General features: G+C 46.4%; 1 protein-coding gene across 8 annotated transcripts in view; it reads left to right on the top strand.

Moving 5' to 3' along the window:
* The window catches only part of RUFY3 (RUN and FYVE domain containing 3), a 143,658-nt gene that overhangs the window by 41,773 nt on the left and 75,203 nt on the right, over window positions 1-26,682 (top strand). The window contains exon 1 of one of the 8 annotated variants that reach the window (XM_075351605.1): window positions 4,445-5,196. The exons of 4 other annotated variants lie outside the window; for them this stretch is intronic. In XM_075351605.1, the coding sequence (XP_075207720.1) occupies window positions 5,019-5,196 (178 nt within the window). In that variant the 5' untranslated portion in view covers window positions 4,445-5,018. Of the gene's footprint in view, window positions 1-4,444; window positions 5,197-26,682 lie in introns of those variants that run through there. 3 more of the 8 variants (XM_075351613.1, XM_075351636.1, XM_075351643.1) reach the window with 3 other exon arrangements.

Below are 26,682 nucleotides of genomic sequence, written 5' to 3'. Positions count from 1 at the left end.
AAATTTGTCACTTATTCTACAATAAATGATGTTTGTTTGCACCTTTAAAATCTCAAATTCTCTGTCTCCTTGAACAGCCATATTGGATAGAACTATGATCTTGGTGGAGGTTTAGCCACTTAAAGGGAATCTTTGACCACGTTTTTGCTACTTCATCTGAAAGCAGCATGTTGTAGGCAAAGAGATTCTGAAAGCAACCATGTTTATCTTGATCACTGTGTGCAGCTGTTCTGACTTTATCTCAGAACTGAGTGCAGCAGAGCTGGAAGTTGTTATGCCCACACCAGCCTCTCAATAGAGATTGTAAAAACCACAAAACTATATAAAAAAAATAGACCATAGGAGCCAATTCAGATGATGTACGCACACACAGAATGTGGCAAACCCTCCTAATAAAGATGGCTGCAGCCCAGGTGCACAATGCTGATGATACAGCCACACACCCTCCACACTAAAGGGGGGCGGCTGTTTAGCATGGGTATGGCACATTTTATCTATTTTTGCAGGACGTGTGTGTGTGTGTACCTTCTGAATTCAGGTGAGTCTGTCATGTGATATGCAGTCATATAGTGCTAACTGACCCGCCTGACCTGGTGGTGTGTCATTTATAGGCCATAATTCAGACACCGGACATCTCGCGTGTCCGTGTGAAATGCACTTATACAGTGCTGATTAGCCTGCCTGACCTAGGTTTCTGGCATCATCTATAGGTTGTAGTTTAGACACTGTGCATCTCACTCATCTGTATGACGGGCTCCCAATACAAGCCTGATTAGTGTGCATGTCCTATACTAAACAGCCACCTTTATTAGGAGGGTTTGCCACATTCTGTGTGTGCATACATCATCTGAATTGGCTCCTATGGTCTGTTTTTTTTTTTTTTCTGTGCCTGTCAATCACAGCAGGAGGCATTAATTGACTGTGAGGTGTTAATAACAGAGCAATAAACCCTTTAGAATGAGTAAACAATCACAGATAACAAAGTTGTTGGGTTTTTTTTTTTTTTTTTTTTTTTTTTTTTTTAACCCTTGCAGCATGCTGTCCTCAGCTTACATTGCAAAATCCTGGTGACAGATTCCCTTCAAAGGTTTAATCTAATCTTCATAAATGAGGATTGTCGGACAATGTTTAAAATTACAAGCAATTTTGCAGTTTACTACCGGTATTAAACTTTTCAGTTGCTCTTCAGATATTAATGTTTCTTTTGTTTATTCCCTTCGCCAGAACTGGATATAGTCTGATGTTTGTTAAAACAAACACTGTAGCAATTTACTGCTTATTAAAATATGCAGCTTTTGACAAAGTAACAATTTTTTTTCCTTAATTTATCCCATTGCTTAGGAGACAGACCACTGCTGCCAGATAGCAGAACACGCACAGTGTTTACAAGCTCTCTTCTTGAGCATGTAAGCACTGTATTGGATTGCTGGAGCACACTGTTCCCTTCTAATCCCGGCCAGCTTCAGCTCAGTGCGTACAAGCAGGACAGCAGTGCTTATGTTTCCTAGGCAACTAGGAACATGTTAATTTCTCAATGGCTGCAAATATTAGCATATCCAACGATGAAGATGGGAATAACTGTTTAAATGCCACAGTCAACTGCAATCTGCTTCTAAGTGTTTATAAATCTCAACAGGATTACAGATGGGCTAATAATGGCCACCAGAGCTTCTATTTTAGTAATCTGTCCATGGTTACGATGAGAGAAATATAGTGCATTCCTTAAAGGGGTTATCTGGCTTATTTTGAGGTTTTTTTTTTTTTTGTTTTTTTTTTTTTATTTCCCTATTGGGCTACATTGGGGCAGGTAAGTAGATAGAGACCACTTACCTGCCCTGCTGTCAGCCCCTCTCCCCCGGCTCAGAGCGATCATGTGACCGCTCCTGCCGCGATTTTGCTGCTTCCGGTCATTTCATGTCAACATGGGCAGGACCATGTTGACATGCAAATCTGGAACAGCATGTTACCGCCCTGTTGGGCTGTACAGTGCGTGGAGTCCCCACCCCCCTTCCCTGCACTCTCCCACACATTTCCCCGCTCCCCATACTCTCCCCGCAACCTCCCCCTGCACTGCTGTGGGGTCCGTCACCTGGGGGAGAGGCCTGGCGGCGACTGCCGTGGTGTCAGCGCCAGCAGCGGGTCCCCTGCTCAGGATCACACATTCAAATATACCGACATCACAGATCACAGATGCCGATATATTTGAAAGTGCTGATGAGAAGGAGCGCAGCGCTGCTTCTCATCACTGTCCTGCTGTCTGTGCTCTCTTCAGCACAGTGGTGACGTCACTACTGTGCTGATATGTCCAGAGCACAGACAGCGCGCGAACGTGCAGGAGCGGCGGGGACCGAGGACTGGTGAGTATGTACTCCCTACATGTGTTCCCTATGGGGGTAGGGGGAGTCGGTACAGAGCGCCGTGTGTGCGTGCGGTACAGAGCGCCGTGTGTGCGTGCGGTGCAGAGCCCTGTGTGTGTGTGGTGCAGAGCCCTGTGTGTGTGCGGTGCAGAGCCCTGTGTGTGTGCGGTGCAGAGCCCTGTGTGTGTGCGGTGCAGAGCCCTGTGTGTGTGCGGTGCAGAGCCCTGTGTGTGTGTGTGTGGTGCAGAGCCCTGTGTGTGTGTGTGTGGTGCAGAGCCCTGTGTGTGTGTGTGTGGTGCAGAGCCCTGTGTGTGTGTGTGTGGTGCAGAGCCCTGTGTGTGTGTGTGCGGTGCAGAGCCCTGTGTGTGTGTGTGCGGTGCAGAGCCCTGTGTGTGTGCGGTGCAGAGCCCTGTGTGTGTGCGGTGCAGAGCCCTGTGTGTGTGCGGTGCAGAGCCCTGTGTGTGTGCGGTGCAGAGCCCTGTGTGTGTGTGGTGCAGAGCCCTGTGTGTGTGCGGTGCAGAGCCCTGTGTGTGTGTGCGGTGCAGAGCCCTGTGTGTGTGTGTGCGGTGCAGAGCCCTGTGTGTGTGTGTGCGGTGCAGAGCCCTGTGTGTGTGTGTGCGGTGCAGAGCCCTGTGTGTGTGTGTGCGGTGCAGAGCCCTGTGTGTGTGTGTGCGGTGCAGAGCCCTGTGTGTGTGTGTGCGGTGCAGAGCCCTGTGTGTGTGTGTGCGGTGCAGAGCCCTGTGTGTGTGTGTGCGGTGCAGAGCCCTGTGTGTGTGTGTGCGGTGCAGAGCCCTGTGTGTGTGTGTGCGGTGCAGAGCCCTGTGTGTGTGTGTGCGGTGCAGAGCCCTGTGTGTGTGTGTGCGGTGCAGAGCCCTGTGTGTGTGTGTGTGTGTGTGCGGTGCAGAGCCCTGTGTGTGTGTGTGTGTGTGTGCGGTGCAGAGCCCTGTGTGTGTGTGTGTGTGTGTGCGGTGCAGAGCCCTGTGTGTGTGTGTGTGTGTGTGCGGTGCAGAGCCCTGTGTGTGTGTGTGTGCGCGGTGCAGAGCCCTGTGTGTGTGTGTGTGTGTGTGTGTGCGGTGCAGAGCCGTGTGTGTGTGTGTGTGTGTGTGCGGTGCAGAGCCCGATGTGGGGCTGTTATTTGCAATGCTGTAGTGATAACAGGTCAGGTGCTGGTGCAGAATACTGACAGGGAATGTGTGGGCAGGGGGCGAGCCTGGACACTGAGGCCGGGCGGTGCCAGCTGTGACTGGGAGGTGTGGCACAGGAAGTTATCATGTTTGCTAGAGCTGAATATAAACAAAGACCTGCAGAGAATAAAGTCATAATTCAAGAGGAACAAAAGTTAGAAAACAAAAAATAACAATGTAGGGGTGTTTTATATGACAATACAGCACAGATTAGCTTACCAAAAATTTTGAGTTTGTCGGACAACTGCTTTAAATACTGCAGTGTGATATGCAAGTGATTATCTATTCAGATCTCCTACCAGTGCTGCTTCCATAACAACTCTATTCTGTAACCCCACACAACAAATGGTGTAAACATAAACTGCTTGGATTTGGGTGATTTATCATGCCTCCTAAGAAAATGGAGTAAAAATTGATCAAAGTGGAGCCAACGAGATTGTAGCTCATCCAGCAAACATAAAAACAAACAACCTTATTAGGTTATTGTTTATATTTGTAAACAATGTGGATAGGTTATTGTTTATATTTGTAATCTTTTGATGATATAAGGCTGTATTATATCACGGATGTCATTTTGAATGCCAGCCAATGTCCTTTCAGCATGCATAAATAGATGGATATATGGCTAGCAATAAATGCTGAATCTCTGGCTGATGGTTTATTAATTCTACATGTACAAACCTCCTCTTTTCCATCTTCCCTACATGTGACACTTTTGCGGTCAGTGTTTCCAGCTCTGTGTCAGGGATTAACCTGCTCTTCTGGGTGACCGCATTAGTGACAATAGCCTCATTGTGTAAAAATGAGGTCCACTGTTTGCTAGCCGAGGCTGAAGCTGGGAGGAGCCGCTGCCTGGGAGGGGGAACCTGTCACTGAGAAGCCAGTGGGGTTGGCCGCTGGAGAAGAGAGCGTTTTAATTGCTTTCCCTACATCAGCAGCATCCAGACAGCATCCTGGGACTTGCTTACGTTCCTAGCATCTCTGGTCACATGAGTGTGAATTTTCTCTTCTCTCCATTAGTCAGCCATTTTGGTCACCACCCTGCTTGCTGCGCAGAACCAATCCTACAAGATCACAAGTGCCTGGGCTGTGCAGACCTGCTGCCCTCTTTGAACCTCTCGGATTCCTGTAATTGCCTTCCATTGTCCTTTCTGTGCCACTGGACGACTGCTTTGAATTTTCATGACCTAGCTCTCTGGCTTTGACAAAGCATAATCTTCGAATCTGGAGTTTGGGCTTTAAAAAAGCAGGTTTGACGCATGACAATTGGCATCAGGGGGCGGAAGAGGCAGAAAGGATCCTCAGGCATTTCTTCAGTAATCCAGTCATACGTTTTCTATCGATCTCTCTGCATGTTGATTGTGCAACTTTACCTCTGAGCTCGTTGCATCCATCTTGGATTCTTGACCGCTCTTCGTGCCGTTCCTGTTTTTTGTTTTGTTTATTTTTGGGTGAGTGTTGTATCACCTGAGCCATCATGTCGGCTCTCACTCCTCAAAGCGACATGCCAACCCCCACCACAGACAAGATAACACAGGCTGCCATGGAGACCATCTACCTTTGCAAATTCCGCGTTTCTATGGATGGCGAATGGCTTTGCTTGCGCGAACTTGATGACATCTCGCTTACGCCAGACCATGAACCTAATCCTGAAGGTATGGGCCAAATGCCAGCCATGGCAACCTCCCGTAATCTCCTGCTGTGAAATACTTCATTGTCCTCACCTCCAAGTATTACGTATGAGTGATTGTTTCCCCCTTTATTACTTTTCTGCTAATGTTTTGTCCAATACTCTGTGCAATAATATTTATTGTATAGCTGGATGTAGCACTTAATGCAGAATTTATGGCTTATGTAGGAGCGAATAATTTCCTTATTGAGGCTGATGTGTGAAGGTCATGTCTCTCCAGGCCTGCTGGTAGTATACATGATATAGATATAGATAGATATATATAGATAGAGATTATATATATATATATATATATATATATATATATATATATATATATATATATATATATATATATATATATATATAATCAGTCCATTCAGTAGGCCTATCAGCTGTGTATATGTATATATAATATGTACTGTGCATGTCTCATCCACTATTCAAGCGTTCCCTGTTCCCTGTGGTGCCCACTTTAAGATTCATATGCTTCATATTTACAGCATGGTGTACCATCCACATCCTCTTCTTCTAAGCCTCCCTCTTCCTACAATCTGTAACCTTCAGATTACCTTTGTAATATGATGCAGTGAAATACACCACAGCCGTCAGTGGATCTGTGTATCCTGTACATACGCTGAAAGAGTTAATAGCATCTTGTCGCGGTGGTTTTCTGACAGGTGGTTAAATGGCTTTGTGCCCCCCACCCCGACACTGTCATTCTGAATAGTTTTTAGACAAAAGACCTTTAGAGTATAGAGATCTGCTAAGAGTCGACTAATCCCCAGTTTATTCTACCTCCCTCGTGATCAGGGCCCAGCCTCTTGGGCCCTCTGTTTTTCTAGCATGGCAGTACACAGAAGGGCACATTTTATATGGTATGCCAATGCATGGGCATATGTAAGGTGCACAGTCAGTAGTAATACACAGTGGCAGGGTCTCATCATTTGGGCCTTGCCTATGATTGAACCTAACATTTTATTAGAAGTACATCAAGACCTTTGTTTCTGTTACAGATTGAATTCCTTCTTTCTTCTCACAGGACGGAACAAACTAAAAAAATATTTCCTGCTACAGATATGAATGGCATTACATATGTCTTTAAAGGGAATGTGTCAGCAGGCTGTTGCTTGTGCTAATGTAGGGCAAGACATCCTGATTCCAGGGATGTGTCACCTAAAGGGGTGTGTGTGTGTGTGTGTGTGTGTGTGTGTGTGTGTGTGTGTGTGTGTGTGTGTGTGTGTGTGTGTGTGTGTGTGTGTGTGTGTGTGTGTGTGTGTGTGTGTGTGTGTGTGTGTGTGTGTGTGTGTGTGTATACTGGCCTGCACGTGAGACAGTCTTCCACACAGCTGTACTGTGGCTTCTTTTCCGCTCTGCAGACATGCTGACTGGCAGCCGGCTCCCCACTGTCTAACCTATCACTGACTGACCTTCATTTCTTAAAGTAATGATGGCCACTCGTTTTTCTTGGCTGCTTTTTTCTTGCCATAATACAAATTCTAACAGTCTATTCAGTAGGACTATCAGCTGTGTATCCACCAGACTTCTGCACAACACAACTGATGGTGCCAACCCCATTTATAAGGCAAGAAATCCCACTTATTAAAGCTGACAGGGCACACCTGTGAAGTGAAAACCATTTCCGGTGACTACCTCTTGAAGCTCATCAAGAGAATGCCAAGAGTGTGCAAAGCAGTAATCAAAGCAAAAGGGGGCTACTTTGAAGAACCTAGAATATAAGACATATTTTCAGTTGTTTCACACTTTTTGTTAAGTATTTCATTCCACATGTGTTAATTCATAGTTTTGATGTCTGCAATGTGAATCTGCAATTTTCAGAGTCCTGAAAATAAAGAAAACTTTTTGAATGAGAAGGTGTGTTCAGACTTTTGATCTGTAATAAATATATATCCCTTTAGGTGACACATCCCTGGAATTGGCATGTCTTGCCCTACATTAATAATATTATTTTTATTATTATTATTGCGCTATCAATTCCATGGCGCTTTACATGTGAAAGGGGTGTACATAATAGGGACAAGTATAATAATCATAAACAATACAAGACACAGACAGGTAACAGGATGAGAGAGGTCATTATAAAAAGCAAAAACCTGCTACTGCTGACACATTCCCTTTAAATACACATGTAATTTCATTCATATGTAGCAGGAAATCTTTTTTTTTTTTTTCTGTTCCGTCCTGTGATAGAATATGAATATATATAATGTATATATGTGTGTGTGTGTATATATATATATATATATATATATATATATATATATATATATATATATATATATATATATATATATATATATATATATATATATATATATATATATATATATATATATATATATATATATATATATATAATATGTGTGTATGTATTGTAACAAGGCTACTCACTTGGCTGCGTGTTGAGGTAAGGACAGGAACGGTTTCATTAGAAAAGTCCAGCAGGTTTATTTTAAAAGTCTCATAACCTGCTTCAGCAGAAACATAAAGCAAGCCTTTTCGGCCACAATGGTATAAAACAACGAAAAAAAAAACAACCCAATAAGTCAGTGTCACTGCGGGCGTGCCCGCTCGGCATAAACAGTCCACTTTCACACAGAGCTCCTCTCTGTTAGGCTGTGTGCACACGTTGCGTTTTTTACCGCGGAAACGCTGCGTTTTGAACCGCAGCGTTTCAGTGGCAAATTGCGTGCGTTCAGCTTTCCCAGCTAAGTGTATGGGAAAGCTGAAAAATCAGTGCACACGCTGCGTTTCTTTCCGCAGCGTTTTGGATGCCAAAAATCGGTGCGGAAAGAAAAGCAGCATGTCACTACTTTTGTGCGTTGTGGCTGCGTTCTCTCCCCCATTAAATCAATGATGTGGGGTCAGAACGCAGCTACACCGCATGGACCTGCTTTTTTGTTGCGGTCCGCGGGCTTTGTCGGCACGCCAGAACGCAGGCATTTACCTGGAAGTGAGGTCAAGAGGTTTCCTGTTGACCTCACTTCCTGGCAAAGCCCCCGGTGTCGCCAAAGTGCCCGCCCCGACCCCCGACCCCCCTCCCGAAAATCCAACATGGCCGCGCGCACAGTAGCGCACCGGCCGCCCTGCTCCTATGATTTCTGTCGCATGTGCAATAACACATGCGACAGAAAAATGCACCCAGGCCCTGCCCGTTCACCCCAATTCCCCCCCGGTGTCATACATACCTGTCCGGTCGCAGCGCTGATCCCCCGCGGCCCCCTCCTCCTTCACAGCAGACTCCGGCCGGTCACATGTGCAGAGCAGCTGACAGCCAGCACAGTGTTCAGAGAGCTGTGCTGGCTGCTCGGCAGTCTGCAGCTGTGACCCGGGGAGAGTGGGTGCAGATTTTTGCACCCACTCTCCTCAAATGAAGGGTCTGCCCTCCTAGAAAATGGGGGATACGTTCCCTGAACGTGCCCCCATATTCTAGAAGGTCCAGAGGCGACGTGGGACATCCAAATGGATTTCTGCGGACCCATTTTTTTTTTATTAAATTGGAGAACAAGGGAATGATTTGGGGAGTGTTTTTTCTAATAAAAAATTTTTTGTTGTCTTTTTTTGCTTTTGTTTACTGTCAATTAGTTATGTCGGGTGTCTGATAGACGCCGTGACATCACTAATTGCTGGGCTTGATGCCAGGTGACATTACACATCTGGTATCAACCCCATTTATTACCCCGTTAGCCAACGCACCAGGGCGCGGGATGAGTTGGGGCGAAGCGCCAGGATTGGCGCATCTAATGGATGCGCCACTTCTGGGGCGGCTGTGGCCTGCTATTTTTAGGCTGGGAAGAGTCCAATAACCATGGCTCTTCCCACCCTGAGAATACCAGACCTCAGCTGTCAGCTTCACCTTGGCTGGTGATCTAATTTGGGGGGACCCCATGTTGTTTTTTTTTTTATTATTTTTATTTATAAATAAAAAAAAAAAACCTGGGGAGCCCTCCAAATTGATCACCAGACAAGATGAAGCTGCCAGCTGTGGTTTGCAGGCTGCAGCTGTCTGCTTTACCCTGACTGGCTATCAAAAATAGGGGGGACCCCACGCTATTTTTTTTTTTTTTTGTTTTTGTGATAAAAACTAGGCTAGGCACCCTTTAGTGCCACATGAAAGGTACTAAAGGTGCCAGCTTAGAATATGCAGACGGGGGTGGGACGTTGTATATATATTTGACCTCCATTGACGCTTTTTAGGCTGGATGCCCACAATCGGGGTTTGCAGCGTTATGGGCGCAGATTGTTTTCCCTGCGTCCATGACGCTGCGTTGTGCAGTAGAAGCACAGTGGAAGGATTTTTAGAAATCTCATGCCCACTGTGCTTCTTTTCTCCGCAGCATAAACTGACCGGTGGCGTGGCTTCCCGAGCCTCAGTATGTCAATTTATGCTGCGGAGATGAGTGTTCTCTGCAGGTAGCATAGAGCTCCACAGCAGCCTGAACCCAAATCGTGGGCATGGGCAGCTGCAGGAAGGCTGACACTGTGTACTAGACGCCGTGTCGCTGGATCATGGCCACATAGCCTTAGGCCCCTTTCACATGTCAGTGATTCTGGTACGTTTGTGCTTTTTTTAAACGTACCAGGATCACTGACATACGCAGACCCATTATAATGAATGGGTCTGCTCACACATCAGTGATTTTTCACTGCACGTGTCTCCATGCGGCGTACCCGCGTGTGCGTGATTGCCGCACGGAGACATGTCCATTTTTTTTCTGGCATTACTGATGTTCCACGGACCACGCAGTGGTGTGATCCGTGAAACACGTTCCAGAAAAAAACGTGCTTTTAAAATAAAAATCATTTTAACTCACCCGGCGTCCAGCGATGTCCTCTGCAGCCCGTGCAGCTTGCTGCTTCTGAGCCGGCTCATTATTGTCGCGCATATTCATGATGCACGACACAGCCGACCCGGAAGCAGCTGCTGCGGGGGTCAGCGCCGGCCGGATGCTGCACTGCGGGAGCGATCAGCACCATGGAGAGCGGGAGCGGGCACAGGTGAGTTAATCTCTAAGTGCAATCACGGACCACGGAGAACGGAGCCCGGATTGCACTTAGACAACCCATGTGTGCCGTGATTCACGGCACACGGAGGGACATGTGCGTGTTTTACACGCCAGTGAAAAACGTCAGTGTTTTTCACTGACGTGTGAAACGGGCGTAAAAGTGAGAATATTGTTGCTACAGCAACATTTTGGGTGAAGTAGCTGTGGATTCAAAATGCTTAATATACTCCTGAATAAAATCCTTGATGGGTGCAGATTCCAAAATGGGGTCACTTGTGGGGGTTTTCTGACGTATAGGTACCTAAGGGGCTCGGTGCGCGAAGTTTTATTTCAACTTTTCCAAAATTCAAATGGTGCTCCTTCCATTCCAAGCCCTCCCATTTATCCAAACAGAATGTGGAGAAGGAAATGACATCACAGGTTTTTTTTCCCCAAAGGTCTGTGTTCAACCAACTTTATTAACACTGACAAGTCTCAAAAAAGCATGAAAAACGCATGAAAAACGCATGCGTTTTCGATGCGTTGTTTCTAAAAAAGCATTGTTTACAATTCTCCCCTCTGCCAGAGGGTGCGTTTTTTTCCGCGCGGAAAAAAAAGCAACATGTGCACATACCCTTAGAGTCCAGCAATCCCCAAACACAGACACCCTATGAGACTCCTAGTCTCCTTTTATATCCACAACCAGACCCAGAAGTGGAGGTATGTGAGCAGCCAGACCCACCCATCTCTCCGGCTGCTCGTAAAACCCAGCCCTAATATTCTCCTAATATTCTCCCAGCACTACATGTACTGGAGCTTACTCCCGGGCTTACATTACAGAGGATAACCATCTCTGCGACACATACCTCCCATCTATAGGACCAGTAACCCTGTTACACACCTCCCCCCTCTACCACTAGACACGGGAGTCTCGATAGGGCATCAGCATTACCATGCAGCCGCCCAGCTCTATGTTCAACATGGAAGCTATAATCCTGCAGGGCTAGAAACCAACGAGTAACTCTGGCATTCCTACCCTTTTTCTCCCTCATCCACCTGAGTGGGGCATGATCCGAGATCAGCCGAAACTGCCTACCCAGCAGGTAGTATCGTAAGGTGTCCACCGCCCACTTTATGGCTAAACATTCTTTTTCTACGATAGAATAATTCTTCTCACAAGGCGACAGTTTTCTACTCCGGTAAAGAATGGGATGTTCTTCTCCGTGTAATTCCTGAGACAGGACCGCTCCCAATCCAACTTCTGAGGCATCCGTCTGGACCACGAACTCCCTCTTAAAGTCGGGTGCCACTAGGACCGGTTGTTTACACAAAACTACTTTCAGTTCCTGGAATGCCGTTTCCGCCTCTGAGGTCCACTTGGCCATAGCTGATTTCGTCCCCTTAAGGAGGTCAGTCAGAGGTGCAGCTACCACGGCAAAGTTGGGAATAAATCTTCTATAGTACCCTACGATTCCTAGAAAGGCCCTGACCTGCTTTTTCGAAAGCGGTCTTGGCCAGTTCTGGATTGCATCCACTTTGTTGATTTGGGGTTTAATTACACCTCTACCTACCACATAGCCTAGATACTTGGCCTCTTCTTTTCCCATGGCACACTTTTTCGGATTTATAGAAAACCCCGCCTTCCTCAGTGCATCAAACACTGCCTGGACCTTTCCCAGATGGCTTCACCAATCAGGGCTAAAGATCACAATGTCGTCCAAATATGCCGCTGCGTAATCCTTATGGGGTGCCAAGATCTGGTCCATGGCCCTCTGAAAGGTGGCCGGGGCTCCCTGCAGTCCAAACGGCATCCGGGTGTATTGGAAGCATCCGTCAGGCGTAGAGAAGGCTGTCTTCTCTTTGGCATTTTGTGACATGGGAATTTGCCAATATCCTTTTGGCAGATCCAGGGTGGTTATATACCGTGCCGGGCCCAACCTCTCAATCAGCTCGTCGACACGAGGCATCGGATATGCATCAAACTTGGAGACTTCGTTCAGCTTCCGATAATCGTTACAAAATCTCCATTCCCCATCCGGCTTCGGCACAAGGACAATTGGACTGGACCAACCACTCTTGGACTCCTCGATGACTCCTAGTTTCAGCATTCGTTTCACCTCTTTGGAGATCGCCTCTCGCCGAGCCTCAGGAATTCGATAGGGTTTTATGTTCACCCGCACGTGGGGTTCCGTCAGAACCTCATGTTCTATTACCTGGGTACATCCAGGTAGGTCCGAGAACAGGTCTCTGTTCTGCTGAAGTAACTCTCGACATTGCTGTTTTTGGGCTTTCGACAGCGACTCTGCCACGATTACATCTTCAATGTTATCTTCTGGCTTGGCCACCAAACATGAGGTTTCCCGGGATTCCCTGTCTTGCCATGGCTTGATAAGGTTGATGTGGTAGATTTGATAGGGTTTCCTCTTCCCGGGTTGATGTACTTTGTAGTTCACTTCTCCCAGTTTTTCTACTATTTCATATGGGCCCTGCCATTTGGCCAGAAACTTACTCTCCACTGTCGGAATCAGCACGAGTACCCTGTCTCCGGGGCTGAATTGTCTCACTCTGGCAGACCGATTGTAGATCCTTGCTTGAGCTTCTTGTGCCTGGAGGAGGTGCTCTTTTACGATGGGCATTACCTTAGCCATCCTCTCCTACATCTGGGCGACGTGTTCAATGACGCTTCGGTAGGGGGTCACTTCGGCTTCCCAGGTCTCCTTGGCTACATCTAAGAGTCCCCGGGGGTGTCGGCCATACAGGAGTTAAAATGGAGAGAAGCCAGTAGAGGCCTGTGGAACCTCCCGGATAGAAAATAGTAAATACGGTAGCAGGCAGTCCAGTCGCGGCCATCCTTCTCAATTACCTTTTGTGAGCATATTCTTTAATGTCTTGTTAAACCTTTCCACTAGACCATCCGTCTGCGGATGGTAAACCGACGTCTTCAATTGATTAATCTGGAGGATTTTACACAACTCCCGCATCACCTTGCTCATGAAAGGGGTCCCTTGGTCAGTCAGGACCTCCTTTGGTAGCCCTGTCCGGGCAAAGATGTGAACCAACTCACGGGCTATACTTTTGGCCGACGAGTTTCTCAGGGGCACTGCTTCCGGGTAGCGTGTTGCATAATCGAGGACCACCAATATATATTGGTGCCCACGAGCAGACTTGACAAGAGGACCTACCAACTCCATGGCAATTCTCTCAAACGGAACTTCTATGATTGGTAACGGCACTAGGGGACTGCGGAAGTGAGAAGTTGGAGCGGTTAGCTGGCAGGTGGGACAGGACCTGCAATACTCCCTGATCTCATGGTAACATCCGGGCCAGAAAAACCTTCTAGTAATCCTTTCTTGCGTTTTATCTACGCCCAGGTGGCCACCCAAAATATGTGAATGGGCTAAGTCCAACACTTTCCGCCTATAGGGCCCTGGGACTAGCAGCTGCTCAATTGTTTCCTCTCCTATCTTTGTGACCCGATACAACAAATCCCCGCCCATCATGAAATATGGATATCTAGTGTCAGCTCCGGGCTCCTGAGCTATGCCATTTATGACTGTTACACTATTGAATGCTTCCCTCAGAGCTAGGTCCCTATGCTGGGCAGACCCAAAGTTTTCTATGCTAACCCCTAACTCAGGAACATCTGGTTCAGGAGACGTTGTCTCCTCCTCATCACCCACAAGCACACACAAAGGGAAACAGTCAGACACCGGCTGTGGTGGGGCTTCGTTTGGAGAGATCTGGCTTTGCTCCGAGCCTCCGGTCACGTCCCCCTTCCCCCACAAGTCCCAAAATAAGGAAAAGTCTCGACCAAGGATAATGGGGTGCAACAAGTCTGGGACCACGCCCACTTCATGGGAATCAGAACCTTGCATCGTTTCAATAATCACTCTGGCCACAGGATAGTCTTTCGCATTCCCCGTGGATACAGCGGACTCCAATCCTCTTTCCTGGGATCAAGTTCAGCGGGGGTGTGGCCCTTATCAGGGTCACCAAACTCCCCGAGTCTAATAGACCAGTCATTCGCACCCAGTCTACCTTTTACGGGACATGCTTGTGGCCCCTCACTGGAGGGACAGTCCACACTGCAGGCCGGATATGCGTAATAGGAGCACCGCCGACCTAAGTTACATTCCATCTGTTCGATGGTCAGGGGACAACGGGCAGCAATATGACCTGGGCCATGGCATCTAAAGCAAATTATGTCCCCAGTTGAAACCTTCGGTACTAGCTCCGGCGCCCCCTTTGCCCTTGAACGTCCCGCCTCTTTTTGGGTATCCACCCCCTGTTGGGAACCCCAGTATGTAGAGGGTGAGTTCTGTGGCTTCCCCAACGACCCCTCTACCACCTGGTATCGCTCGACCAAACCGACCAGGTCGTCAGCATTCTGGGGATCACCCTGGGCAACCCATGTCTGTATCGGTCTCGGAAGGGAGTGCACGAACCGATCCATTACCACTCGCTCCACCATCTGTGCTGGGGTAGAAGTCTCTGGCATCAACCATTTCTGGACCAAGTGTACTAAGTCAAACATCTGGGAGCGGGGTTGTTTGTCACGGTGATACGCCCAGCGATGGACCCGTTGGGCCCTGATAGTCATTGTCACCCCCAGGCGAGCCAAGATTTCGGTGTTTAATTTTACATATTCTTGCGCATCTTGTTGGGCCAAGTCATAGTATGCCTTCTGCGGCTCCCCTGTTAAGTATGGCCCCAGCACCTCCGCCCATAGTACTTGCAGAAGTTTCTCACGCTCGGCAATTCTCTCGAACACCGTTAAAAAGGCCTCTGTCATCCCCAGGGGTCATTTTCTGCATCGCATTCCTTACCGCCTTCCGGATGCATGAGTCCTCAACTGGTCTCTGGGTTGGATCAGTTCTCGGACCACGTATCGCCTCTGCAAGAAGTTTAATCTGCTGCTGCTGTTCCTCTCGCTGCTGCTGCAACTGTTGTAACAGTCTATTGGTTTCCTGCTGGGCTTGTTGTTGTTGCTGCTGAGCATGCACCAGGTGTTTAATCACGTCCTCCATCTTGGGTGAATCAGCCTTGCCACTCACAGCCGCCTTCACCCAGGACATATATTGCTCCTGCCGCCGTCACACGTTGTTCCTGGGAACGTTGCCCGCAGACCAACACCAAATGTAACAAGGCTACTCACTTGGCTGCGTGTTGAGGTAAGGACACGAACGGTTTCATTAGAAAAGTCCAGCAGGTTTATTTTAAAAGCCTCATAACCTGCTTCAGCAGAAACATAAAGCAAGCCTTTTCGGCCACAAAGGTATAAAACAACAACAAAAAAACCCCCCAATAAGTCCGTGTCACTGCGGGCGTGCCCGCTCGGCATAAACGGTCCACTTTCACACAGAGCTCCTCTCTGTTAGTCCAGCAATCCCAAATCACAGACACCCTATGAGACTCCTGGTCTCCTTTTTATATCCACAACCAGACCCAGAAGTGGAGGTATGTGAGCAGCCAGACCCACCCATCTCTCCGGCTGCTCGTAAAACCCGGCCCTAATAGTCTCCTAATATTCTCCCAGCACTACTTGTACTGGAGCTTACTCCCGGGCTTACTTTACAGAGGATAACCATCTCTGCGACACATACCTCCCATCGACTATAGGACCAGTAACCCTGTTACAGTATGTATATATGTATATGTATGTATATAAATTATACAAAAAAAATGTGCCAAAGCACAAATAGGTTAGACAGTGGGGAGCTGGCTGTCAATCAGCATGTCTGCAGAACGGAAAAGAAGCCACAGTACAGCTGTGTGGAAGACTGTTTCACGGTGCAGGCCAGTCGGGCAAAGCTGTAGCCCCGCCCCCACCACTGATCATTTGCATACAATTTACCGTGTACATAATAAGCTGCCAATCAGGCGTGTAGGCAGGGTTATATACAGCTCAGTATTCTGACCACACTGGATCTACAACAGAGAAAACCGGGATTCTATCAAAATTGCACCAAGTAGTCCAATCATTGGTACATCCCTGAAATTGGGCTCTCGGCCTCTACATCATGCAGCTCTGAGTACATGGCAAAACCTGCTGACTGACCCCTTTAAAGCAGATCTGTCACTAGATTTCACAAATTGCATATATAGATAATAATTGGGTCTCTAAGGCTGTGGCCACACGAGCACTACTGTGAGTGCATCGTATGACACTCGTCTACCGCTCTGCTGGAATCTAAGCAGAGTGTCATGTCATTGTGATGCAATCCTGGGATCACAGCTGTGGAGGAGAGGGAGGGACTAATCTCCCTATCTCGTTTATTAGCTGATGCGTATATTGCACTGTACTCCGCTGTAATGCTGGTACAATGCGATGTCTCTCTCGCCCCCATAGACTTATATGGGTGTGAGCGAAAACCAATTGGATTCCACCCACAGCATGCTGCGATTGTTTTCTCGGTCCGATTAGGGCTGAGAAAAAAAATGATCATGGAAGTGGCCCCATAGAGTAACATGGGTCTGGGTGGAATTTTGTTTTCCCCACTTGCTCCTCTTTACTTGCGGTGTATCCTTAGCCTTAAACTTGATGTACTTTTTGATGTTTTGACATTGATTTGTAAACTTTTTTTTTTTTTTTTTTGCAGCCAGTTATTAAAATGTTCATTGTAATATCAGAATTATGTAGCCATTATGATGTGGATTTTCAAAGTAAGTACACCAGCCTCATCCGATCTCTGAGATAAGCTATGCAGATTGTAGTGTGAAATCTTTAGACAGATCTACCATGAATAACCTGGTTGTAGACACAAGCTTTACTGGATGAAAGATCAAACTAAAGGTTGTTCCTTTTTGGGTACACCACCACACACTGCACAGGTGACTGTAGGCAGATTTACAATATTTATGGGCTGACTAGTTTAAGCCACAGGTTGTGGTTGGTTTGAACAGTCGAACAAGGCTGAAATGTTTGAGTCTATAGGCAGCATTCTTTTTGATACTTCAGTGGTTCGTGATGCCAGTTGTGAATTGTTGTGTTCAGCCTAGTCCTCTCTATTCCTGTAAATAACACTATCTGCTGATCATTTCTAATGGATATAGTATTTCGTTATACTTGGGCCTATGCAATTCTTGGCTACAATCTTATTGCACTCAACTGTTTTGTGGTTTAAACTGCAAAGAAAAAGCCTATAGATCTGTGCTCCCAAGGTACGACTACTGGTTGGGGTCAAGCTGCTTATATCTTCTCCTGTTGTGATGCTTCCCTTTAAATGCAAGAATGCCATTAGTGCATTGCTTATGTGGCTGGTCATGTCACTGGCATTTTACGGTAAAGCCCCCCCTCTCAGAGAAAAGGGTAAATTCCTATTGTGGTGAAACATGGTGACTATACTTGATCACTAGTGATCAGCAAGCACTACCATGCTCGGTACTTGAAAGCAGTCAGACGCCTGGACAGGCTAGACACTAGTACCAAGCATAATTTAAGTCAATGCGGAACTCTATCATTTTTCCACAAAATCGTCCATAAAAATGCTTTAGTTTCCAATTGACTATCATCCGGGCATCCAACCTGATTATTTTAAGTAACAAGCACCCAAACAGGGTAGTGCTTGCTTTTCACTATTGATCACATATTATTTTTTATATATTTTTTTCATCCACATGACTGGCTTCCAATGAAAACAACCACTCTTGGTGGCAATAACCATTAGCTGTACACGCCCAAGTTTCTTTTCTGGAGATCCATGTTTCAACAGTGATACACCAGAAACAAAAAAGGCATGCTAAAACATGGTTCTTCACACTTTTTACATCTCCTGTGCGAACCTTTGGTCACAGGTACATGTCTAATTGTTCTTTGTGATAGATTCTTAAGCCATTTGTTGGATTTGTTAAGATATAGTCTGATCCTGCACATTGCACAACCTATCACATTGCACAACACATTGCCTCCAGCCCACTCCCACCAGATCTGTATCCCAGCCCCCCTCACCAGATCTGTATGCCCCAGCAGCCCTCTCCTCACCAGAGCTATATGCCTCTAGCCACCACCCCCCTCACCAGATCTGTATGCCCCCACACCAGATTTGTATGCCCCCATCCCCCCATCGGAGCTGTATGTGGCCCCCAGAGCTGAATAAGCCCCAACACCAGAGCTATATGCCCGTTAGTAATATCTATGCTACCAGTAATTTGTATGCCCCACAGTAAAGTGTATTTCCCCCAGTAATGTGTGTACCCCTTAGTAACGTGTATGCCCCTCAGTGAAAAATGTTAATTAAATATAGAGAGGGAACCACGGGTATATGCCGCGCTAAAAACCACTGAAGTTGAAATGATGTGAAAATTTCTCTTTTATTTACAGCTGTAAATAAAAGAGAAATTTTCACATCATTTCAACTTCAGTGGTTTTTAGCGCGGCATATACCCGTGGTTCCCTCTCTATATTTAATTAACATTCGATATTGTTATACGGGGCCGCTGCTTGAATCACACGGACACTCACATGCTTTTGAAGGAGTTGTGACTGGCACAACCCTATCAGGTGAGTGTTACTGTTCCTTTCCTATCACCACTTGTTATATCGGGTAAGACCCTATTGCGCCCTTTGTCTCCCCATTTTTTTAGTTTCCTCAGTGAAAAACACAGACGTTCTTCACTGATGTGTTAAACACGCATATGTCCCTTCATACTCCGTGATTCACGGCACACAGTGGTTGTCCATGTGCAATCCATGATACGTACTCCGTGATTGCACATGGACATATACTCACCTGCCCCGCTCCTGCTCTCCGTGGTGCTGAAGAGTCCCGTGATTCAGCACCCAGCCACCGCTCTCTCACCTCTGCAGCTACTTCCGGGTAGGCTCTGGCTGCATAAATGAATATGCATGCCATAATGAACCGGGCAGGAAGAAGCAGAGAGCAACTGCCGAATTCAGCATTGCTGGAGAAGGTGAGTTGAAAAAGCTTTTTATTTTAAATGTCCGTGTTTTTCTGGTACGTGTTTCACGGATCAAACCATAGTGTGGTTTGTGGGACATCAGTGGTGCCAGAAAAAAAACAGACATGTTTCTGTGCGGCAATCACGGATACGCATGTACGCCGCACGGAGACACGGTCAGGGAAAAATCACTGATGTGTGAGCAGACCCATTGATTATAATGGGTCTGCATAGGTCAGTGATTCTGGTACGTATAAAAACTAGCACATACATACCAGAATCACTGACATCTGAAACAGGACTAATATGTATGCCCCCTCAAGTACTGTCTATGCCCCAAGATCCTCCTGTGCTGTATATACTGAAGCCTCCAGCCCCTCCTGTGCTGTATATACTGTAGCCCCCAGCCCCTCCTGTGATGTGTATATACTGTAGCCCCCAGCCCCTCCTGTGATGTGTATATACCGTAGCCCCCAGCCCCTCCTGTGCTGTATATACTGCAGCCCCCAACCCCTCCTGTGCTGTATATACTGCAGCCCCCAGCCCCTCCTGTGCTGTATATACTGTAGAAAAGGCAAATATCCAGCATCCAGGAGAGTAGTGGATTAAAACTTGCTTTTATTAGACAAGTAAAAACAAAATGTGGTCCAGTAAGCACAGAGGCACAGATATTATGCGTATAAACCAACGCGTTTCGACCAGAGCGTCTTATTCATGGCATGAATAAGACGCTCTGGTCGAAACGCGTTGGTTTATACGCATAATATCTGTGCCTCTGTGCTTACTGGACCACATTTTGTTTTTACTTGTCTAATAAAAGCAAGTTTTAATCCACTACTCTCCTGGATGCTGGATATTTGCCTTTTTTGAAGTTGTCTTCCGCCCGGGCCAGGGCGTTCCCTGCATCGGTTGGAGTTCGGGGAGTGAAGAGGGGTGAGCTGACTATGGTTTTTTGCGTATATACTGTAGCCCCCAGCCCCTCCTGTGCTGTATATACTGTAGCCCCCAGCCCCTCCTGTGCTGTATATACTGTAGCCCCCAGCCCCTCCTGTGCTGTATATACTGTAGCCCCCAGCCCCTCCTGTGCTGTATATACTGTAGCCCCCAGCCCCTCCTGTGCTGTATATACTGTAGCCCCCAGCCCCTCCTGTGCTGTATATACTGTAGCCCCCAGCCCCTCCTGTGCTGTATATACTGTAGCCCCCAGCCCCTCCTGTGCTGTATATACTGTAGCCCCCAGCCCCTCCTGTGCTGTATATACTGTAGCCCCCAGCCCCTCCTGTGCTGTATGTACTGTAGCCCCCAGCCCCTCCTGTGCTGTATGTACTGTATATATACAGTGTGTGTGTGTGTGTGTGTGTGTGTGTGTGTGTGTGTATATATATATATATATATATATATATATATAAATATAATCTAAAACCCCCATCCTCCCTTGTGATACATACACAGCGGTGTCAGTGTGCACTGTGCGTGGCTAGGTCTGTTTAAAGTGTTGCCAAGTGATCACATGCCGAGGAGGAGCTGGATAGAGAGACAAGCGGGGTAGGTGAGTGCGGCTGCTGCCGGCTTCCCCATGTTATTACCTCCAATGTGTGTATATGTATGATGTATATATCTGTGTATAGATTTGTCTGTTTATATATATTTTAGGGAATTTGTGTTCAAATATGTACTGTATATGTGCGTATGCCTGTGCCCACGATCAGGACTCGCTGTGTCCTGGAGGCAGCGGGTCCTGACCTGCGGCGCTGCACGTCTCCTCCACAGGAGACCACAGCTGCCTGTGCCCACGATCAGGACTCGCTGTGTCCTGGAGGCATCGGGTCCTGACCTGCGGGGCTGCACGTCTCCTCCACAGGAGACCGCAGCTGCCTGTGCCCATGATCAGGGCTCGCTGTGTCCTGGAGGCAGCGGGTCCTGACCTGCGGCGCTGCACGTCTCCTCCACAGGAGACCACAGCTGCCTGTGCCCACGATCAGGACTCGCTGTGTCCTGGAGGCATCGGGTCCTGACCTGCGGGGCTGCACGTCTCCTCCACAGGAGACCGCAGCTGCCTGTGCCCATGATCAGGGCTCGCTGTGTCCTGGAGGCAGCGGGTCCTGACCTGTGGGGCTGCACGTCTCCTCTACAGGAGAACGCAGCTGCCTGTGCCCACGATCAGGGTTCAGTGCGCTGCGGTCTCCTGCTGTGTTCTCCCTACGGAGGACGCATGCAACTGCAGCAAACACTTGATATGCTGCAGTCTGGAAAGACGCTCCGCAGGTCAGTGTTTGCTGCAGAAAAAACAAGCACAATGGGTAGGAGATTTCTAGAAATCCCTCCACTGTGCTTGTACTGTACAATGCAGTGTTTTGGACACAGCAAAAACACGCTACATCCAAAATGCTGCAAATACTGATCGTGGGCACGCAGCCTTAAACAATGTAATCAGCAGTGCTGAAAAGGATTGGATGTGGGCGTGACAGATTGAAAATGGGTGTGGTTAGTGGGCGTGGCTTAAAATTGCCGCGGCGCGCGTAGCGCGCCGCATACTTTGTCCCTCTTTCTCATCTTTAAATGTTGGGAGGTATGCTTTTAGTACTTGCCAGTTTCCTGTTATAAACGAGTCATGGCTACATTTTCCTTTAGCCCCAGAGAAATACATTTGGGCAGATCTATAAAATCAGGGCTAGGGCAGCAAAGAAAGTGGTTTGTCAATGCCATTTCCCAGAAATTCACACTTTGTTTCCAAGATCTAACTCCTAACTTAAAAGTTTTAGTGTATTACAAACCTTTTTTGTGAATTTTTTTTTTCTTTTTAGTAGATCTGAGACAAAATGTGCAAAAGAATCCATCGCTTTTCTTTTTTTCATCACATTGGCACATAATCTTATTGTGTTATGTCTCTGAATGTGCTGAGAGTGGGCTACTTGTACAGAGGCCAGACAACCCCGGCTCTTCACTGTGCATGTCAACAGAATGGTATTGTTTTTAATGCCCGCACAGCCCCCAAGAACATGTTCCTGTGTATATTGCCTATGTGTTGCTCTGAGATTGTCCTTTATTCCCAGAAGTGGTTTATAGCAGAAGCACAATTTAACCGCTCACGAATGGCGGCAGGAGAATGGATCTAGTGTCTCCTGGGAACTGCATTGGTCCTTGCCTAGATTACAAATGTCTGAGTGTGTGTACACTGGTAATTCACAGCCTGATCTTAAGTTCCGCACTTTTGAATTTCAGATTTTCCTAAACTACTTTTGTTTTATTTTGATACAAATATGCAGAATATTATTTGATGCTATTATTATTATTATTATTATTGTTATTATTATTATTATTATTATTGCGCCATTTATTCCATGGAACTTTACAGTGAAAGAGGGTATACGTACAACAATCATTAACAGTACAAAACAGACTGGTATAGAAGGAGAGAGGACCTTGCCCGCGAGGGCTCACAGTCTACAGGGAATGGGTGAGGGTACAGTAGGTGAGGACAGAGCTGGTTGCGCAGTGGTGTACTGGACTGAGGGCTATTGTAGGTTGTAGGCTTGTTGGAAGAGATGCTATATGTTATGACAGGGTATATTTACACATATTGCAAGTCTGCCATGTAATTCCTACATGATACTGCTGACACTAATATTTCTGCTTTGGATGCGCAGTTTTGAAGTTCTGCGGATAGAGCTGATCAAAAAGGTTTTCCGGACCCTGGTCCAGCAGGCATCTCCATAGTCCATGGCTGGTCCAGAGGCCTGTGAACTCCCTTCTGCATAGCTGAGTGCCTGGTTCCTCTTCAGTTTGGTAGGTTTGGAGTTCCGCAATAATAATGTCGCCCTGGACCTGTGAACCAGAAGAGGCGCCATGGATTACAGAAGGAAGAAAGTGATGTGTGGAATCTGCTCTGGCTGCCACTGACTGACCACTGAAGCAGGGTTCTGACAATATTGTGGGACCGTGGATCTACGTGTGAAATGTCCTATTCAAAGTGACTACTCTGCACGTGGCTAATTCGCTAGTGCACAATATGCAGGAAAGTTTTAGCATTAGCAATGTGAACATTTATCGTGGTGGATGAATAGGGTTCACAAACCCATTTCACATGCTCAGGATGCTGATTGTCATTGTGTTTGACTTCTAACATCCATCTAAGTCCATGCAATATTATTGATGTTTAAACCGGACCAAAGGTGGGTGTCAAATGGACATAACCCCCCGAAAATGAGCCCTAGCATAATATTTCATAGGATTTTTGGACTATGCTTGAAATAATTAGCCCTACTCAAAAAAATAAGTCTTAGTTACACTCAGGGCTGGCGTTGAGGGGGGTATCAAACTATGCAAATTCTCAGGGCCCCCATTCTTGGGGGCCGTCAGTGATTTTATTATGAGGTTAACGCTGCTTAAGGATCTTTGACTTCAGTCATGTGACCATGATGTCAACAAAGGTCACAAGTGTGGGAGTCTAAATGAACTGAAGAGGAGACAGAGACAGGCTGGTATGCAGGACTGGCATTAGAGGGAAGGGAGAGCAACTGGGCAACTTCACAGGGCCCCCATTCTCCTTGGTGCCCCCAGCGCTTCTATCTCGAGGTTAAGACTGCTTAAGGACCTCTGCTGACATCATGGTCATGTGACCAATAATGCCACCAAAGGTCTATCAACTGCGGGAGCCTAGACCTAAAGAGGAGACAGACGTGTGTGTATGTATGTATATGCATGTATGTATATATATTATGTGTGTGTGTGTGTGTGTGTGTGTGTGTGTGTGTGTATGTATGTATATGTATGTATGTGTGTATATGTATGTATGTGTGTGTATGTATGTATGTATGTATGTATGTATATATATATATATATATATATATATATATATATATATATATATATATATATATATATATATATATATATATATATATACTAGAAGGTGGCCCGATTCTACGCATCGGGTATTCTAGAATTTACGTATTGTGTAGTTCATGTATGATTTTTGTTATATATAGATATAGATATAGATATATATATATATATATATATATATATATATATATATATATATATATATATATATATATATATATATATATGAGCTAGAGCTATATATAGAGAGAGAGAGAATATATATATTGTTGTGTGTAGTTACCAAGTGTTTGTGTAGGGCGCTGTACATGTTCTGGGTGTGGCGGGGGGTGAGAGCCGTGTTGTATGTGTGTTGCGTTGTTTGTGGAGCGCTGTGTGTCTGTAGCGCTGTGTGTCTGTTGCGCGGTTTGTGTGTGTGGTGTGTTTTGGGGGAGGTATGTTTTGTGCAATGTGTGTGTTGTGCGGTATGTGCGTATATTTGTGTGTGCCGCGGTGTTTGTGTGTTGGGTGTTGTGTGTGTGTGCAGCGTTGTCTGTGTGGGTGTCTGTGTAGGGCAGTTGTTTGTGGTTCCCAGTGTGTGTGTGTGTGTGTGTGTGTGTGTGTGTGTGTGTGTGTTGGGGGGAGGTGCGCACTCCCAAACGTGCTCCATCCCCCATGCAGCGCACTCCCCATCGTGCTCCATCCCCCATGCATTCTGGACCTAACCGTATATATGTGTTTGTAAAATTACAAACACATATATACAGTTAGGTCCAGAAATATTTGGACAGTGACACAATTTTCGCGAGTTGGGCTCTGCATGCCACCACATTGGATTTGAAATGAAACCTTCTTACAAACACTCCACATTTTAGGAGGTCAAAAGTAATTGGACAAATAAACCAAACCCAAACAAAATATTTTTATTTTCAATATTTTGTTGCGAATCCTTTGGAGGCAATCACTGCCTTAAGTCTGGAACCCATGGACATCACCAAACACTGGGTTTCCTCCTTCTTAATGCTTTGCCAGGCCTTTACAGCCGCAGACTTCAGGTCTTGCTTGTTTGTGGGTCTTTCCATCTTAAGTCTGGATTTGAGCAAGGGAAATGCATGCTCAATTGGGTTAAGATCTGGTGATTGACTTGGCCATTGCAGAATGTTCCACTTTTTTGCACTTATGAACTCCTGGGTAGCTTTGGCTGTATGTTTGGGGTCATTGTCCATCTGTACTATGAAGCGCCGTCCGATCAACTTTGCGGCATTTGGCTGAATCTGGGCTGAAAGTACACTTCAGAATTCATCCGGCTACTCTTGTCTGCTGTTATGTCATCAATAAACACAAGTGACCCAGTGCCATTGAAAGCCATGCATGCCCTTGCCATCACGTTGCCTCCACCATGTTTTACAGAGGATGTGGTGTGCCTTGGATCATGTGCCGTTCCCTTTCTTCTCCAAACTTTTTTCTTCCCATCATTCTGGTACAGGTTGATCTTTGTCTCATCTGTCCATAGAATACTTTTCCAGAACTGAGCTGGCTTCATGAGGTGTTTTTCAGCAAATTTAACTCTGGCCTGTCTATTTTTGGAATTGATGAATGGTTTGCATCTAGATGTGAACCCTTTGTATTTACTTTCATGGAGTCTTCTCTTTACTGTTGACTTAGAGACAGATACACCTACTTCACTGAGAGTGTTCTGGACTTCAGTTGATGTAACAAAACAAGTAACAAAACTTGTGTCACTGTCCAAATATTTCTGGCCCTGACTATATATATATATATATATATGTATGTGTGTATATATATATATATATATTAGTGTGTGTGTATATATATATATATATGTATGTATGTATATATATAAACACACACACACACACATATTATATTATATTATATATATATGTGTGTGTGTATATGTGTATGTATGTATACATGCATATGTATACACATATACACACACACATATATATTATATACATACACACATTATATTTATATATATATATATATATGTATATGTGTGTGTGTTCAGAGCACGGTATCTTGTATGCCGTAGCGACCGCATGATAACACAGGCCTCACTATTTGGTTGTGAATTTGGTTGACATTTTATTCAGGTGTGGAAAGGGTTAACAAATTTCCAGTCAGTGGCTCTGAGGTGTTCTGGCTCTGACTGGTTTAGTCTGGTTTCTGTGCGCCCGTTTTTCTGCCAGCTGATTGGATCAGCTGGCAGAAAGTGCGGGAAATTTTAAGTATAAAATAGCAGCTTTCCATCAGCTGGCTGTCAGAAGATTTGAAGATCAAGAAGAACAGCTGATGGAGAGCCTGCTACGGGAGTTCATGAAGAGGGCGAGCGAGGACGGCGGAGAAGCCTGGCTTACACAGTGCCTGGCGGTGCCCAGGCGGCCAGCAGAAGCTGAGGAAGAGATGGACTGCGACGCTGCGGTGATTCAACTCACCGCTCCTGAGGAGATGGCAGCGCTGACTGAGGAAATCCCTGCAAGGAGGAGGTCCCAGAGACGCAGCAGCTTCCTCCCCCCGACGTCATCGTCCAGAGAAGAGGGGAATGCCGGAGCGGAGTTATCACCGCCCATCTTGTCTGCCGGGACTTCAGCACGTCATCCTCCTGCACCCGGTCATGTGTCCAGGAAGAGGAAGAGTGGATCATCTAGTCAGCGCCGTCGTAAAAGCGCGGCGCTGACCCAGGGATTTGAAAATCCTGGCAGGAGCAGGGCTGCACC

The sequence above is a fragment of the Anomaloglossus baeobatrachus genome, chromosome 1 (genome assembly GCF_048569485.1).
Source record: "Anomaloglossus baeobatrachus isolate aAnoBae1 chromosome 1, aAnoBae1.hap1, whole genome shotgun sequence".
Lineage (NCBI taxonomy): Eukaryota > Metazoa > Chordata > Amphibia > Anura > Aromobatidae > Anomaloglossus > Anomaloglossus baeobatrachus.
The sequence above is the reverse complement of the archived record's forward strand: the minus strand, read 5'-3'. Positions and strand labels throughout refer to the sequence as shown.